Raw genomic sequence first — 16601 nt, forward strand, 5'->3', positions numbered from 1 at the left:
ACTCCATTTACTTGGGGCACATAAAACACAGCCGGTGCACGGCCAGAAACTCGGACATTAAATAGTTGGGCCATAAATTCGGTGCTCTTTGATACAATTAGGAAAAATGCTTGGTATTGGATTCTGGTGCATCGCTGATAGCCTAACGTGGCGGGTTTGTGGCTTACTTTATTGGATGGTTCGTGGGAAACTGACGCAAATTGGGGCTATTAAATTAAGATGTCCAGCAGGCGATATCAAAAGCCAATTGGAGGCCAACGCAACGCCAATTGTTGTCAGATGCACTGAATACAGTTGCATTTGCATACATATATAAGTTTGTATACATTATGAGAATTTCGCTTTAGCATTAATCGACTTCAATTCCCTCTCAATTGCTGGATTAAGAAATGTTGTTTAACCTAGTTAAATTAGTTTGCCAGAACTCTTTGACAAAATAATCAAAAGTGAGCAGCATGTTTCTGAAAACACAAAATTAAAAAAAAAAAAAATAGTAACATTTGGATAGATGCTAAATCTAAGTTTCGCCGTAGAGAGATTAACAATTCTATTAATGATTATACGGAAAAAGGGGCATAGCCAATTTCAGTTAAAAACCTTTGAACGTTTCAAATTCCAGTTGTGATTGACAGCATTTTTCGATACTGCGTTTAATAAGTATGTGCGAACACTCTGCAACCACAAGCCATATTAGATTTAACATTCAGTTGCTGGCGGACAAGAGTGTCGTCCTAGTGGAAGCACGTGGCTATGAGTCTGAAATATTTGTGCCCGTACTGCAGCATGGTCGATTGTGTTTAACGAATGTTATATGCAGCCGGCAGCCCAGGGTTCGGGCTAGTGAATTAAGTTTCCATTCTCCCACATCGTTGCACCGATGCCAGCGTCAGGCGAACCGCAAGCTGACCACAGCAACGGCGGGCTTAGCGCCAAAGAAGCTGCCCTCAGTCAGCATTGCGCGAGCCGGTGACGTCTCCAAGCTACGCTTCGAATTAAAGCTCATTTCGAACGGAAACGTGGTGCTTGTGGAATGTAATGGCTACGAATCTGAGATATTTCTGCCTCAAATTTCTAGTCATTGCGTTGCCATGAAGCGCGTCTCCGCTGGCGAGTTGGCGCAATGTGTATCTCGGAAACCGAAAAAGGAGCGGACTTCTACCAAAAATACAGCCGCCTTTATGGCCGCTACATTGGCCACCCAGGCTGTTGGTCTATCCAAGCTTCTGGTAAATCCACTTCATCTTTTTTATAAAGAAGAAAAAGAACAAAAAGAGCAAAAAGAACATAAGGGAAGTCAGGAGGGAAAATCTCAAAAAGCGCACAAAGAACCGATGGAACAGAAAGAAAAGTTGAGCCCGGTTAAGCAGAAGAAGAGGCATGTCAAGCACAATTCCAAAGAAGCTGGTGACGCGTAATTCAAATAAAGGTCAATCACTCGCTCCGCCCTTTTTCTAGACTCAATTCGAATCATATTGTGCTCAGATATAACCAGGCGTTAAACTTCAATATTTAAATATTGAAATGTTAATGTATATACTATATAACTTTGATTTTTCTTTCTGTCCAGTAATGTGAAATTCCAAAATAAAGTTTGTAAGGAGAATAAATTTGGCGAAAAAGTCATGCATTTCAAAACAAATCAATTGAAATTTACCCTTAAGCTATTGGCAGACCAGAGCGTCGTATTGGTCGAGTGTCCTGGCCGGGAACCGCAGCTGTTTATGCCGACCCTGCTGAACGACGCAATCGTCATGCAAAATGTCATTTTTGATTATGATACACCGGAGCCAGTCAACAGACAACAACCAAAGCTGCCAGTGCCGAAAATGATAATGCCTGACAAGAAGACAACGATACAATCCGAAACTGACAGTATTAAGCCGGGTTCCAGACATAGGCCGCGCAGCTCAGCTAGCGTTCACAGTTCCGGCATCAGCACCGTGAGCCTGAAAAGTAGTAGCTTCCAGTGGGTCCGATCTGGTAGAAGCGTCAACAACATGCGGTGCCGAATGCCCCATAGTTGGGAGAAACCGGTTCCAGTCTTAGGACCATCTATTGAACCTACTATATCAGCCATCAAAGAAGCAACTCAAGAACTGGAGTTAGAGCCGTTCAAAATACAGTCTAAAGTAAATAACAAACCGGCCTCGCAGCTCGACAGCTTGTGCACGATTTACATGGATCCCAAGATCGATCGGTATATACCTGCTATAAAAAAATAGGGACTTGAAACATGCATCAGGCTAGTTTTACCCACAGCATAGATCAGACATTATAATAGGTATAACTCAAATTTTTAGTCTTAAATTTTACGTGTGCTAAATTTAGAGAGCTGCAAAAATTTTAATAAATTTTATCAGCATAAGTGAGCAACATCATTATTAGTTTTTTATTATTGCAGTTTTTACTTATAGACTATAGACCAGCAATTCCCATACCAGACTCTATTGCATTTTGTTGTTGGGGAAAAACGAATATATTAATTATATTGTGAAATGGCAGACTAACTAAACATGCTTGCTAACTATCTGCCGAGCCGAACTGCAACAAACAAACTCGTTAAGGTACACATCTAATCGCTGTGTGAATAGCTATTGATTAGTCATGCGGTTGAGATACGTGGCCTTTGCTAGAATTGCGAATTTATAGTTATTTAATAACATTTCGAATTCAGTCTCGCATTCAAAGCGCAATACGCGAGTTCGCTAAAATGAGCGCGTTGAATATTTTGGACTTAAAAGATGATTGCCTTGGTTATTTGCTGAATTATCTGACGGCTGAGGATCGAATCAGTTTTGCCCAAGTCTGTTGTCGATTTCGTGAGGTGTTCATAGCGTGTGCCGGAAAACAATTTCGCCAGTTTACGCTTGATGAAAACAGCTCAAGGCAACAGCTGATCGGATTCTGTATTTACCGCGAATCAGTCGAGAGTCTAAGCATCGATTTGGAGTACTTTGATACGTCGCGAACATTTCGGTATTATGGATGTGTGGCACCTATCAATTGTTTTAGCATACTTTGCCTAACATTAACCGGCATGGTCAGCTTGAAGCGTTTAATAGTAAAAAAGTGAAAAGAAAGGACCTTCATTCCAATTGAAAAACCCTTTGAAAAAATTTTAGCTGCCGTCAAGGGCTTAACTGAGCTCAAAATTTTAGAATTGCATGCCAGAGATGGTAAGTGAAATTGGGAGCAAGCCTCCCTCTCTCTCTCTCTCTCATTCGGTCTGTTTTGCCACTAAGTCTCGTCTTCCATTGCAGAATTTACCTATGATAATTTAATCCACCTCAACCATCTTGAGGAAATACATATGCGCATAACACAAATAAACGCTCCACTTCTCGCCAAGTGCTGCAGATCGAATCTCAATCTACGCCATCTAAACCTCGGCTACAACAGTGTCCAGCGTAATCTGTCCGATATAGTTCCATATTGTGCCAATCTGGAAACTCTTCAATTTGGCATGATGGCAGAGGCATCCGATTACAAGCCACTAGCTAAGCTGCCTAAGCTAAAGCAACTTATGCACTTTGGGGTTCGGCGCAGCGGCTCCTTTGTGCCGCTGCTTACTGATTTGGCTGCGCGGCGGCAAGAGCTACAACGTCTGGAGATCGATGGAGGCACCCTCAGCCCAGAGGAGACAGTGCAAATTGTCCGACAGTGCGGCCTGCGGCAGCTGAAGTGCTTCTGCTCGACAGCCGAAAGTGTGGAGATGCTGTCGCATTTGAAGCAACTGCAGGAGCTGAGCATTTGGATGTCTAGCAGAACTGAAATTTCTGTTGCCCTGCTAAAAGTCATAGGGGAATGCAAACAGTTGCAACTCTTGCGCATTGCTTCGGGTAACGTAAGCCCTGATTTTATAGAGAACGTCACAAAAGTGCTGTTTGAGACCAGAACGGAACCGAACCAAAAGTCGCTGAAGCTTGAACTTCCTTTTACGGATTGCACGAGCCACAATAAGGCAAGTAAATACATTCGCTACAAAAACATCGATTAACTTGTATTTTCAATAGGAACTATCTAAACGCAACAAAGTTCTAAGCTGCTCAGCATTTGAGATTGATTCTTGGAAATGTTGAAATGTTCAATTATGAAGATTTTATGTATTATGTGTATCAAGTCTGGTCGGAATGAAAAATAACCATATTTTAACAGTTAATACTCAACTGTGATCTTAATATTATTTAATTTTAAGAACAGAACAAAATGATAACCTTTAGCAAATATAATCTCATAATTGAACGGGAAATGTATTGAAACAGCAGAAATAAAATAATATAATCAATAGGTACTTTTAATGATTTAAAATTAATGTATGTAATATATAAGTAAAGGCTGGCGAAGAGCTTTGACTCAATTAAAACCGGATTGATTATTGGCCAGGATTCAATTTCATTTGCCACACGCTGCATTCACAGAGCAACCGGTGAAATTAAAATCAAATTAAATGAGTGAATTTTAACATTCCCGTTGTTGTCGATGGGCCCTCACGCGTGTGAAATGATATATATATATATATATATATAATGATGATGATGTTACTGCCAGTGTTTGTCAGGCAGCGGACCAGTTGGAAAGCGGATCAATCGTCGGAAAGCAGTACCCATCAGTCCGTCAGTTGAGCAGCCATTCCTTATTTGTTTCAATTGAGAACGGTTTTTCTGTTTTTCCGCATGCTGGGCACGCTTTAACACGTTTACATTGAATTAAACGTTGCAGCGAGCACAACGGCAGCATTACAGATAGTAACAATAGCACACACAACAGCAACAACAACAAAAAGAACTGCAACATGGAAAAGTTAAAATCAACATACATTGTTGCTGAAAATTTCCTTTTGTGCCAGAGCACTGTTCAGTAGGGTTGGCAAAAGCCGGAAAGTGAAACGAGCACCGTCTGAAGTGAAAGAAAAACAGCAACAGGCCAACGAACAACGCACAACAATGGCAACAATGCACTTGAGGCGACCCTGATATCGTAATGCATATTACTACATGTAAACTTACTTATTGTTCAATTCTCGCTTGCCGATACTTATACTGACAGCATTTTTGCTAATTAAAATACAATAAATGGCAATGGGCAAATGTATTAACGGTCTTCTTGCGAATACTCTCAAACAACAATAGCAGAAACTGAAAATTGTGCTTCCTTAAAATCAACAAGAATAAAACTTGAGCATATAAATAAAACTGAAGTTCGTAAAAGCATTGATAGGTGAGTGTAGCTTGTGCTCAATGTGAACGATTGTTCTGGTCTCGCAAATTTCATAAATTTATACGATTTTGAAATCGCAAGACCCAATTGGCATTATCGGAATATTAAGAACACGATAATGCAGCTAAACAGCCAGGCAAATTTAATTTTGCCAATAAACTTTAACGAGAGTCTAAAGTACCCACCGAGCCAGCATAAATATTTTATGGCAATGTGTGAAGCCGCACATTATTAATTAAAATTTGCTCCATCAACAACAACAACAACAGCAACAACAACAAGGGGAGCAACAGTATGCGCGAAATTGGGGCAAACGAGGCGGCAGTAAAAACTTCCAATTACTCAAGCGTGTTTTCATCCTTCTTCGGCAAACAGCAGCAAAAACAACACTGGGACATCAAATAAACGTATGTACATATACGCGTTCTGTATATGTATTTTTGTGTACGTGTGTATTTGCATTTAATATCCTTTTCTTTGAATAATTCATGCACACAGGACTGACCAACGACTGAACAGCATCAACTGCACACAGTAATCACATGACACGGGCGCGGTCCGCCACCAACCGAAGGGGTTCCTTTTTATTATTGTCGTTGTTGTTGTTGTTGTTGTTGTTGTTGTTGTTGTTGTTGTTGTTGTGGCTGTTGGGCTTTTTTACGCATGCCGATGGCGAAACTTATTAATTGGCACTTGAGCCGTGGTTACCACGGCTCGACAGAATCCACGTTTTTGCCCTCGGCTCAACCAAAGCGCGCCGTCATTCAAATTTTTGACCAGGCATAATTTAACAAGTTTTTTGTCCAAGGGCTGCTTCGGTCCCTTTGGACATTGGATGCTGAACATCGCTGGTAATCCACTCAAGTAACAAGCAATAACAACCACAACAATAACAGCAACAACAACAACAACAACAACAACAACAACAGTAGCCACATCACGAAGCTGACAATGACATAGCAGCAAGATTGACAAACATGCAAGAACAGCAAGACACAAACAAGTGAATACCCTACAAGCAAATCGCGAGAAGTCTTAATCTGAAAAAGAAGAGCAAAACTACAATTTTCAGCGATTTGTTTTAGCTTAAACTAGAGCACTAATTAAATGAATAATTTGTTTATGTTGCATAAAATGCACTCAAATTTTAAGTGACCTTTTTATTAAGGTACGGTATAATGTGGATAACTGCATGTGTCGTTGACTGACTGACGTTTTGGCACAGGAGACAGTCTCATATCCCCCAGTGACTGCGCTATCGTCACGTTTTAACATTTAAATTAAAATGTTTCGCCCAAGAGAAAGAGAGCTGCAAAAATTGCTTACAACTGGCAAGAGCACAAAAAAAAAGAATCTCAGCCACATCCCTTTTAAAAAACAAAAACAAAAAAAAAATTAACAAAAAAAAAACAGCAAAATGAAAATATATAAAAAAAATGAGTGCGCTGCTTTTTTCGCTGCCCTGTTTGGCGCTGTCTTTTGCAGTTGGCGCGTTTGCCAGCTGCACTTGAAAGGCCGCCTTGCTGGCTATCAGTGCCAGCGGCAGTGGCCGGTTTGGCCATCGCCGCCAACGCCGCCAACGCCATCTACATTTCTTCTTCTTCTTCTTCTTGTTCATTTGTTCAATGCCGCGATGCTGCCATCAACAGCGTCGGTCACACGGCGTATCAGTGTTATTCGAGGGGGCTTATACGCTATACAAGAGCTTTTCAGCTCACTTCTTCCAAAAGACTGAATAAAAAGGTGCTCGAAAAATGGCATCAGGCTATAAATATGGGTATATGCATACAATTGTTGCTGTCTTAATATCCCATAAACGCCAGGTGCTCTTTAAGCTTTCTTTTAGTGCATGAACAATATGTATTCCGAACATAATCATGTTAATGTAGAATAATTTCTTTGCCAATTAGCCAAATATTTCGAATTTATTTCTTCTGATTTCACATTTCAACTTTGTGCAACTTTGTGCACAGAAATTGTTCTTAGCTACATTCAATGCCATTTGCTGCATCTGTCCCTCACGAATTAAGCACTTTCATTAAGTGACTGCAATCAGGCAAGAAATAATCAGCCAGCATCTGGCGCCTTAACATTGTGACCTGCCGTGCAATATCTTAATGCACTTTTAATTGAGCAACGACCTGCTGCAGCCAGCTGACAACGGGGCAACGGGTTGAAAATTGAAATTGAAAAGAAGTGAAGATGAAAATTTATAATTAAGGTTGCCATTAGCAAGAGTCAAGTGCCAGATGTTGTTTCTGCACTACCCCTCAGTCACTTGCGCCAATTTTGGCAGTCATTTTAATTGTTAGCCTATGACAAGTACAATACGCATACGCCGTGTGTTACGATTAGTTAACATAAATTATGGAAAATCAAAATTTATGCGCAAATTGTCATAGCCAGGCGCGCTTACCTAAATTTGTTGTCCCCAAATGCAAAGCACGAATGTAAATAGAAGCCTAATTTACTCATTAACGCACATATATTTGGGATAAATTTATACAGCATAGGGCATATCTATGACATGAATTCCACAAATTTATTTAACTAATTAATAGCTTTAGGTATCATGCTGTTGAATATTTCGTCGGAATGACACTCGAACTGATTTCCTTAAATTATCAGAAATGAAATTTAGTTATCACTTAAATTAACGTGCACATATTGATTAGCACTTGCTTAGCTTCTATATTAAAAAGGTATGTGGGTAGTACGTCAAGTGGCATTCGAATGGTAAATATTTCTTTTCAAATCAATTGTCGTGCATTGAGAAGTGTTCACTTGTTTATTGCATTTTATTGGCGGGGCATCTGTGAGTAGCAGCTGTCAGCAACAAATGCGAACAAATTGTATTTCTGGAAATCCAATTACCAAATCATTTGTTTTTACATATAATTTCTTCTTCTTTTTTCCAATTCGTTATTTGTATACCCTAGACCTAGAAAGTGAAATGGGATATAAGGCTGTGCAAATGTTTCCAGGAATATAACCAACGTTTTAGATTTCTGTGTACAGGATATCACCCAGTCGAGCAATCTTTGCTGGCGCATATGTGTGTGTGTGAGTGTGTGTGTTTTTATGCCTTTTTACATACCATGAAAATTCGGGCAGTCAATTTGCCAGAATCCGCACGCACGTACAGTGCTGCAAATTAGTCATTGGTCGCATCGGTTAAATAATTGTTTTGGGTTTTGGAAAAACAGTCTTCAGCACAAATAAACACACGGAGAGTTTTTGCCTGCCGTTGATTTTGATGGAATTTATTCGTATGCTTTTTCAGCCTCTGATAAACATTTGATTTCTATGGTCATAAATGGCTTGTACGTTGCAAAGGCCGGCATAAGAAATCAATTAGTTAGTGACAGTTCGTTATGTTATTTATTCTTTAAGGGAATTGCATTTCAGCTGCCTTAGCTTGTGATGCATGTGAACAAACAAACAAACTAACTACATTGTCAAAAACTAATTCCAAGAACTGTTTGGTCTTTAGGAAACTAGCTTATTTCATTTCCAAATATAAATTATAAACTACATAATGCTATAAAATTTATAAGACCCATTTGATAAGAATTTATAACGTCTAAGAAGAAAATATAAATTAGGAAGTCTACTAATATCGAACACTTTACTCCGATTTCAGATATTTAATTGCCTTATCAGCTTGACTCTGTTTTTACGGCCGTACTATGCAAATCTCATAAGCAAACGCTTATCAACATAAATCCACTCAATAATTGATAAGTTATTCACAACAATTTTGCTAGAGCTAATTATATTGGACAGCTGTCCTCTTTTAAATGGTTAACAATTCCATAAATAAATTGTACGGAAGAGTTAGAATCGTACCCGAATTTTATAATCATTATGCGGGCATACATATCTATTTAAACTGAGCTATTCATAATTTATAATCAACTGTCATAAATAAGTGGGCTGGCTGCTAAGTTAAGATAACGATAATTTCGACAGTTGAAGTCTTGACGCTGTGGTAGTCATATAAGAACGTTCTTAACAAGCGAAAAGTTTGGCATAACGAGCTCAGACGTAGTGCTATGAAGTGCTACGTGACTGTGATCTTAATCCTGGAGCTGGTGATCAGCTTCAGCTCCGCGTCTAGCCGTCACTTGCCGCGCGTGTTGCCCTACGCTGAGGGTGAACAGGGTGTTCCCGTGTTTGGAGATTGTGAGTTTCGTGTAAACGGTGATCTCAATGATCCTGCTCCGCTTTTCGCGCGACATGACTTTTACGAGCTAATCGTGCCCGATCCGACGGATACAGTGCGTCTGACCAATGGCGAACTGCTCGACATGTTCTGCCCGGGTGCTGGCTTTGCAGCACCCTTTCAAAACCGCACACAACTAACTGTACAGTGCCTGCAGCAAAAATACTTCCTGGTCGACAATCTGATCTACCCATTTGCCAACTTTAGCTGCGCTGCGTGGCCCAGCTACACGGCGCTACGCACCGGGCGTCAGTGCAATGGTGGTACAGATCTGGTTAAGGTGGGCTTTCAGCTGGATGACGATGGCTTTCTACAAACCTACGATGTCTGCCATAATGAGCTAACCGAGGTCACACGCTATGTACACCATGTGCTGTATCCCTCTAGCTACGATTATCAACATGGGGTGGCGCGGCCGAGTTTCGTGGAGCTGGACTTCTACGGCGGGCGGGACGTTAATACCAAGTACACACAAGTCCAGCAAAATATTACAATTAGCGAGATTTTGGGCATGGATGCGTCGCCCTACTTTAATTACAGCGAAGATCGCATTTTAGCTCGCGGCCACATGATTGCGAAAACGGATCAGATATTCGGCGCTGCGCAAATGTCCACATTTCTGTTCATCAACGTGGCCCCGCAATGGCAGAGCTTCAATGGCGGCAACTGGGAGCGTATTGAGACGAGCGTTCGAAAATTTGTGGCGGATCGGAATTTGACAGTTGACTGCTATACCGGAACCTGGGGCGTCTCTACGCTACCCGACATAGATGGCATCGAGCGCGAACTTTATCTCGACTTTGATGAGAACAATAATGGTCTGATACCAGTGCCCAAATTGTACTTCCGTGTCATTATCGATCGTGCTAGCCGTGAGGGCATTGTTCTTGTGGGTGTTAACAATCCCTATGTCAGCTTGGAACAAATTCAAAGTGATTACACGGTGTGCGAAGATATTGGACATCAGCTAAGTTGGGTTTCCTGGCTTAAAGAGGATCTGCATGAGGGCTTTTCATATGCTTGCACTGTGGAGGATTTCACAGAAGTTGTTAAGGACTTGCCGCTTGATGATCTGCACACAAATGGAATACTTGGTTTGGATAATGAGTCAAGCACCACCACCGAGTATCCTAGCACGCTTTCTACAGTCAGCACCACTGAGGAGCCATCGACAACGTCGCCATCAAGCCCCACCGAGTATCCCAGCACGCTTTCTACAGTCAGCACCACTGAGGAGCCATCGACAACGTCGCCATCAAGCCCCACCGAGTATCCCAGCACGCTTTCTACAGTCAGCACCACTGAGGAGCCATCGACAACGTCGCCTTCAAGCCCCACCGAGTATCCCAGCACGGTTTCTACAGTCAGCACCACTGAGGAGCCATCGACAACGTCGCCATCAAGCCCCACCGAGTATCCTAGCACGGTTTCTACAGTCAGCACCACTGAGGAGCCGTCGACAACGTCGCCAGTAAGCTCCACCGAGTATCCTAGCACGCTTTCTACAGTCAGCACCACTGAGGAGCCGTCGACAACGCCACCGGAAAGCTCTACCGAATCGTCTAGCACCACCGCTCCGACAATCTCAACGACTGCAGCGCCTACAACGCCACCGGAAAGCTCTACCGAATCCTCAAGCACAGCATCAAGTTCAACTGCAACAACCGGTGCACCGGCCACCCCAACTACTACTCCGTCTCCCACTCCTAACCCCGATCAATGCTACTTTAGCATCAATGGCGATCTTAGGGATCCTGCCCCACTGCTTACGCCACAGGGCGCACTAAGTTGGCTTTTGCCCACCGAATCGGGTATTTATATTGTCGATGATGGATCCAGCATTGATTTGCACTGCACAGCAGCGCTGGCCACGCCCTTCAATCGATATACCGCACTAACGGCACGCTGTGTGGGCAATCAGATGTACGAGGCGGAAGGCCTGAATGTAGAGATAGGCGCATTTAGCTGCCAAACATGGCCCAGTTACGAAGCCGTGCGTACTGGTGACCCCTGCGAGGGCGGCACTGAGCTGCTGCAGATTGGATTTAATGTGGCCGCCGGCCTGTTAACGCAGCTGGAGCTCTGCTATGATGAGCAGGCACAGATAACACCCTATGCACGCTACGAGCTGACCCCAGCCAATGTTGCCTATCAGCGGAATGTGGCACAGCCGGGCTATCTGCGTGCCGACTTCTATGCTGGCAAGGACGTCAATGTGTTCTATAGCCAATCGCATCAGCTTGAGGCGCTCAGCGATATTCTCGGCTTAGACGCGAGTCAGTACCTAGACAGCAGTCGCGACTTCTATCTAACACGTGGTCAACTCGCTGCTCGCCAAGATTTTGTACACGGCTCAGCGCAACGCGCCACCCACTTCTATGTTAATGCCGTACCACAGTGGCGCAGCATTAACATTGGTAACTGGCTGGCTGTGGAGCGTAGTCTGCGCCAGTTTGTGGCCAATGAGGCGCTGAATGTCAGCGTGCATTCAGGTAGTTGGGGCGTGTCCACATTGCCAAATGCCGCCGGCGAACAGACGCCGATCTATCTGGATGCAAGCGCACAGCAGCTGCCTGTTCCTCGGCTGGTATATCGCATTGTCATCGATCAGCTGAGTCGCAAGGGCATTGCCTTGGTGGTGGCCAATAATCCACATGCCAGCCTTGCCGAGATTCTGCAGGACTATGTTGTGTGTGAGGATGTGGGTGCACAGCTCGATTGGCTAGACTGGGATAAAGCGCAGCTGGAGAAGGGCTATGCCTACGCATGCTCTGTTGAAGACTTTACTGCTGTGGTCAAGGATCTGCCACTGGATCAGCTACACACCACAGGCTTGCTAGGTGTAACTGAATTCGACGAAGAGCAGCCACAGCAGTTGTGCAACTTTCGCGTGAACGGCGATCTTAAAGATCCAGCTCCGCTCTTTGTTTTGCGTGACGCACAGGGTACGCCACAATATCTGCAGCCCAATACGCAGGGTCTTGTGGAGCTGAAGCACGGAGAGGCAGTTGAGCTGCACTGCAGCGGCTCAAGCAGTTTTCAAGGACAATTCGCGGACTATGCTCGACTAAATGCCAGCTGCTGGCAACAGGAGAGTTTTCTGGTGCTTGGCAGTGTCTACCAGATCAACGATTTTGTGTGCACCTCCTGGCCAAGCTACACAGCCCGACGCACAAATCGCCAGTGCAATGGCGGCACCAATCTGTTGGAGGTGGGCTTTCAGCTAGCCAACAATGATGAACACGACGATTTCCTACAAACGTACGATGTATGCCACAATGAGCTGGAAGAGGTAACACGCTATGTGCACCATGTGCTGACGCCCAGCAGTGCACAGTATCAGCGATCTGTCAGCCGGCCCAGCTTTATAACTGGTGACTTCTATGGCGGCAAGGACGTCAACGGCAAGTACACACAGGTGCAGCAGAACATCACAATCAGTGAAATTCTGGGCATGGATGCCTCGCCATATTTCAATGTTAGCGGCAACGTGTATCTGGCCAGGGGCCACCTGTCCGCCAAGACGGACTACATTTTTGGTGCCGCCCAGCAGGCGAGCTTCTTCTTTGTGAATGCCGCGCCCCAATGGCAGACCTTCAATGCGGGCAACTGGGAGCGCATCGAGGATAGCGTGAGGAAGTTCGTTGCCGATGAGAACATTACCGTGGATTGTTATACAGGCACATGGGGCGTCTCCACGCTGCCGGATGCAGAGGGCGTGCCCCACGAGCTCTATCTGGACTTTGATGTGAATAACAATGGTCTGATACCAGTGCCCGCGTTATATTTCCGTGTGATTATCGATCGGGATAGCCGCAAGGGCATTGTACTGTTGGGCGTTAACAATCCGCATATTAGCCTGCAGGAGATTCAGGAAGAATACATTATCTGCCCGGACATTGGTGATCAAATCAGCTGGATTAGTTGGACCAAGGAGGATCTAAAGAAGGGTTATTCGTATGCCTGTACTGTGGAAGATTTCATTGAAGTTGTCAAAGACTTGCCATTGGAGAGTCTGCAAACGAATGGCATATTAGGTATTTCGACGTAAATTAACTTTAACTTTAAGCGAACCGTATCACAAATTTTGAACAAATAAAATAATAATCTAAGCATACAATAAATAAAGTAAAAATAAAAAATGAACAACGATAAGCGCTTTTTGTTTTCAATTCGATAACATCCATTTTGGAATTACCAGAATTTATAACCAACGCAAATGTGCCCGTGTGCCACACGTTTCACCTTAGCCGATTTGCCATGACTTTGACATTGCTTATCAGCACAAATCGTACAATGTAAACAATATTAGTTCTTTAATTGTATGCATGTGTTTTTTGTCTCCCAATAACAATTTCCTCTAATGGGCTTTACTGCAAGTCAACGACATTTGATTTTTGTTAAATTTTGCTGTAAGTCAACAAAATGTTTGGGGTTTTAATTAATTTTTAAATCAAAATAATTTCATAATTAAGTTCGAATATTCCGTTAAATAACCCATAGCTATCAGCATTGCCATAATTAATCAGTTATTTTCAATTAAATTTGGTAAGCTTCGCTTGAATAATTTGTGCGCGAAATGTACAAAATAATTCAAGCATATCACAAAAATTATATAAAATGGAACCCACAATGAGAGCAGACTTCAGTTACGAAAACAAGAGTTAACAAATATCTGAGTCATGTTTATTAAGTGGCGAATTGGCTACGTTGCCTGTTGCATATTGGTCATGATTGTGGTCATAAGAGCCCATGTCAATGCCTATAGAAGTAAGTGACCGTTTGTAAACAGTGATGCGTTTGTTAACTGGATTGAATTTGACAGAATTTGGACGCGATTGTCGCGACATAAGCTGTGCCTCTACTGAACGATGTGTTTTGGCCAACGTGGCCTGCGAAAAGGATCAACAAGATGGCGAGCACTGCGGCCAGTATCCCAAATGCGTGGAGCGTTCGTTTAGCCCAGGTGCGTAAATTCCGTATGAATCTCACTACTTTCATCGGCACACACTCACGGCAAACTTTTTACTGATCCGTTTCAGATCAGCAAATAAATCGTTTCACGATCGACACCACATCCACCACAGCTAACACTCGTAGCATCAGCGCACCCATCTCTAGTCCCAGCACCAGCACGCTCCATCTGAACCAACAACTTTATATTAAGCCGGACACAGATACGGACAGTGGCATAGAGCTCCTAAATGGTGCGCCAGGCGCTGATCCAGGTGCCAGCCATGCAGATCAGAGACAGGCGAATGTTTTGGTCATTGTACAGGATGGCACACAGCAGTCCATGCCAAGCCCCAATCCCAATTTCAATAGCCAACCCTGGCGACAGCCCTGCATTGTCAGTCCCTACTATCCATATGCCTGCACCAATGCGGCCTCACCTTACATGCCCGCCTCAAGGTCTGCGCCGCCTTATCCCGCTTCCAGGCCTCAGTTGATGTCTCCATCACCGCCCTGTTACTTCAATTGCTATCCCAGACTGGCACAAGGCTATCCGCTTGCTAGATCCATTAGGCCATCCGCACCAACTAGCAACTATTTGCTTTATATAACCGTTTAGGGGTTAAAGTAGTTTCTGTTTCTGCTTCTTCTACTCGCCAGACTCATCTGGAATGCGTCTTCGACGTTCACCCCAGGTCTTGTACCCTCCGCAATCACAGCTACCAATGCCGTTACCGTTACCACTAGGTGCTGTCCCAGCACCATTGCCACGTCAATTACTGTCCCCCATACAGCCAAGACAAACACCGCCTCAGTTGAATCCGTATATGTCCATCAGTCTGGCCTATCCGACCTATTTGTACTATGGCAGAGGTTCGGAATTGGGTCGTCAGACAACAACATACACTTCGACTTATCCCGGCTACTATAATCCAACGCCCAACTATTACTTGTATAACATTAATGTGAATCTGCCATTTGCGGGCACTGCTTCATAAGAATTTATTCGCTTTACAGGTCTCTCTTTTTCTTTTGGCAATTGATCTTCCCAGATTCTCCAGACTTCATTGACATGGATTTAGAATCATCTCAAGCCATACATAATGTTACCACACGACAAGTATTTATGCCAGGACGAATACCTTATCCCATGCCTATGCCAATGCCAATGCCGATAGCGAGACCCCTTCCAGCTCCTGTGTATTATCCGCCAGCATTACCCATGCCAATGGCAATGCCCATGCTTCCAACCCAATATACTATAATGCCGCCGATGTCAGTTGTCATTCTGCCTATTGGCGTGGTGAGTGTAGCTGGCGTCGGCTACAGCTACAATCAATATTATGGGCCAGGCGGGCTTTATCCTACTTACAATAACCCATACACAACGCAAAGTCCTAACTACGACTACTACTACAACAACAACAATAACAATTACGTCAACAATAATAACGATTACAACTCATATGGATAATCAGTGTTGCAAAATAACCAATTAAATACAATTAAAATCTACTGATCTGTAAAATGTTCAATATTTAATTGTAATTTTGCCAATAGAAATTAAAGAAATTTAAAATTGTTCTATAAAACGCAATATGATAATTGATTTCAGGTATTTCACTAGAAAGACTTAGACGATCACTTCGCGGTTTTGACAAACGGCGACAGGCTGGGCAGATGGGTAACGGAATGGGCGGAGGTAATGGTGGAAATGGTATGGGTGGAAACGGAATGGGTGGAAATGGTAAGGGTGGTAGAGGCGACAATGGGATGGGCATGGGTAGAAATGGTAATGGAATGGGTGGTAATGGAATGAGTAGTAATGGAATGGGTGGTAATGGAATGGGTGGAAATGGAATGGGTGGCAATGGAATGAGTGGTAGAGGTGGCAACGGAAATGGTGGAATGGGTCCTGGGGGAATGGGTCCAGGTGGAATGGGTCTAGGTGGAATGGGTCCAGGTGGAATGGGTGCTGGTGGAATGGGTCCAAGGGGAAATGGAATGTGTGGAAACTTTAACGATGGAACGGGAATGAATGGTAATGGAATAAATAGAAATGGAATGAACGGCAATGGCAGAAATAGATATGGAATGAATGGAAATGGAATGAATTCAAATGATATGAATGGCAACATGAACACGTCCAATCGCAAGAAGCGAAGTGTGAATGGATTTGACAGACGTCGACAAGCTGGACAGCAAG

At 43.4% G+C, this 16601-nt stretch overlaps 5 protein-coding genes across 5 annotated transcripts; all 5 read left to right on the forward strand.

Moving 5' to 3' along the window:
• Positions 1 to 441: 441 nt before the first annotated feature.
• Positions 442 to 2378, forward strand: LOC6622651 (uncharacterized). The gene has a single exon (XM_002048413.4). It carries the CDS (start codon positions 660 to 662, stop codon positions 1413 to 1415), a length of 756 nt encoding a protein of 251 aa, XP_002048449.1. The 5' UTR covers positions 442 to 659; the 3' UTR covers positions 1416 to 2378.
• Positions 2379 to 2666: 288 nt separating this feature from the next.
• LOC6622670 (uncharacterized) lies at positions 2667 to 5131 on the forward strand. Its single transcript, XM_002048414.4, has 3 exons — positions 2667 to 3176; positions 3261 to 3961; positions 4014 to 5131. The coding sequence occupies exons 2-3, from the start codon at positions 3311 to 3313 to the stop codon at positions 4077 to 4079; spliced, it is 717 nt and encodes a 238-aa protein (XP_002048450.4). The 5' UTR covers positions 2667 to 3176; positions 3261 to 3310; the 3' UTR covers positions 4080 to 5131.
• On the forward strand, positions 2711 to 3184 carry LOC138911034 (uncharacterized). Its single transcript, XM_070207906.1, is given in 1 exon segment — positions 2711 to 3184. A coding segment is annotated over 1 exon segment (474 nt).
• Positions 5132 to 9245: 4114 nt separating the features above from the next.
• On the forward strand, positions 9246 to 13588 carry LOC6622660 (uncharacterized). Its single transcript, XM_002048415.4, has one exon. The coding sequence runs from the start codon at positions 9273 to 9275 to the stop codon at positions 13491 to 13493; it is 4221 nt and encodes a 1406-aa protein (XP_002048451.3). The 5' UTR covers positions 9246 to 9272; the 3' UTR covers positions 13494 to 13588.
• Positions 13589 to 14110: 522 nt separating this feature from the next.
• LOC6622637 (uncharacterized) lies at positions 14111 to 15099 on the forward strand. Its single transcript, XM_002048416.2, has 3 exons — positions 14111 to 14212; positions 14268 to 14408; positions 14485 to 15099. The coding sequence occupies exons 1-3, from the start codon at positions 14125 to 14127 to the stop codon at positions 15012 to 15014; spliced, it is 759 nt and encodes a 252-aa protein (XP_002048452.2). The 5' UTR covers positions 14111 to 14124; the 3' UTR covers positions 15015 to 15099.
• Positions 15100 to 16601: the final 1502 nt, after the last annotated feature.

Source organism: Drosophila virilis, chromosome 3 (genome assembly GCF_030788295.1).
Source record: "Drosophila virilis strain 15010-1051.87 chromosome 3, Dvir_AGI_RSII-ME, whole genome shotgun sequence".
NCBI lineage: Eukaryota > Metazoa > Arthropoda > Insecta > Diptera > Drosophilidae > Drosophila > Drosophila virilis.

Excerpts from the sequence above, each read along its gene's own strand:
- LOC6622637 (XM_002048416.2), top strand. The coding sequence starts at position 14,125 with ATGTTTATTAAGTGGCGAATTGGCTACGTTGCCTGTTGCATATTGGTC. Across the intron at positions 14,213-14,267 it reads CCATGTCAATGCCTATAGAA|AATTTGGACGCGATTGTCGC; the intron begins GTAAGTGACCGT and ends TGAATTTGACAG. Across the intron at positions 14,409-14,484 it reads GGAGCGTTCGTTTAGCCCAG|ATCAGCAAATAAATCGTTTC; the intron begins GTGCGTAAATTC and ends GATCCGTTTCAG.
- LOC6622651 (XM_002048413.4), top strand. The coding sequence starts at position 660 with ATGTGCGAACACTCTGCAACCACAAGCCATATTAGATTTAACATTCAG.
- LOC6622660 (XM_002048415.4), top strand. The coding sequence starts at position 9,273 with ATGAAGTGCTACGTGACTGTGATCTTAATCCTGGAGCTGGTGATCAGC.
- LOC6622670 (XM_002048414.4), top strand. The coding sequence starts at position 3,311 with ATGCGCATAACACAAATAAACGCTCCACTTCTCGCCAAGTGCTGCAGA. Across the intron at positions 3,962-4,013 it reads ATTGCACGAGCCACAATAAG|GAACTATCTAAACGCAACAA; the intron begins GCAAGTAAATAC and ends TATTTTCAATAG.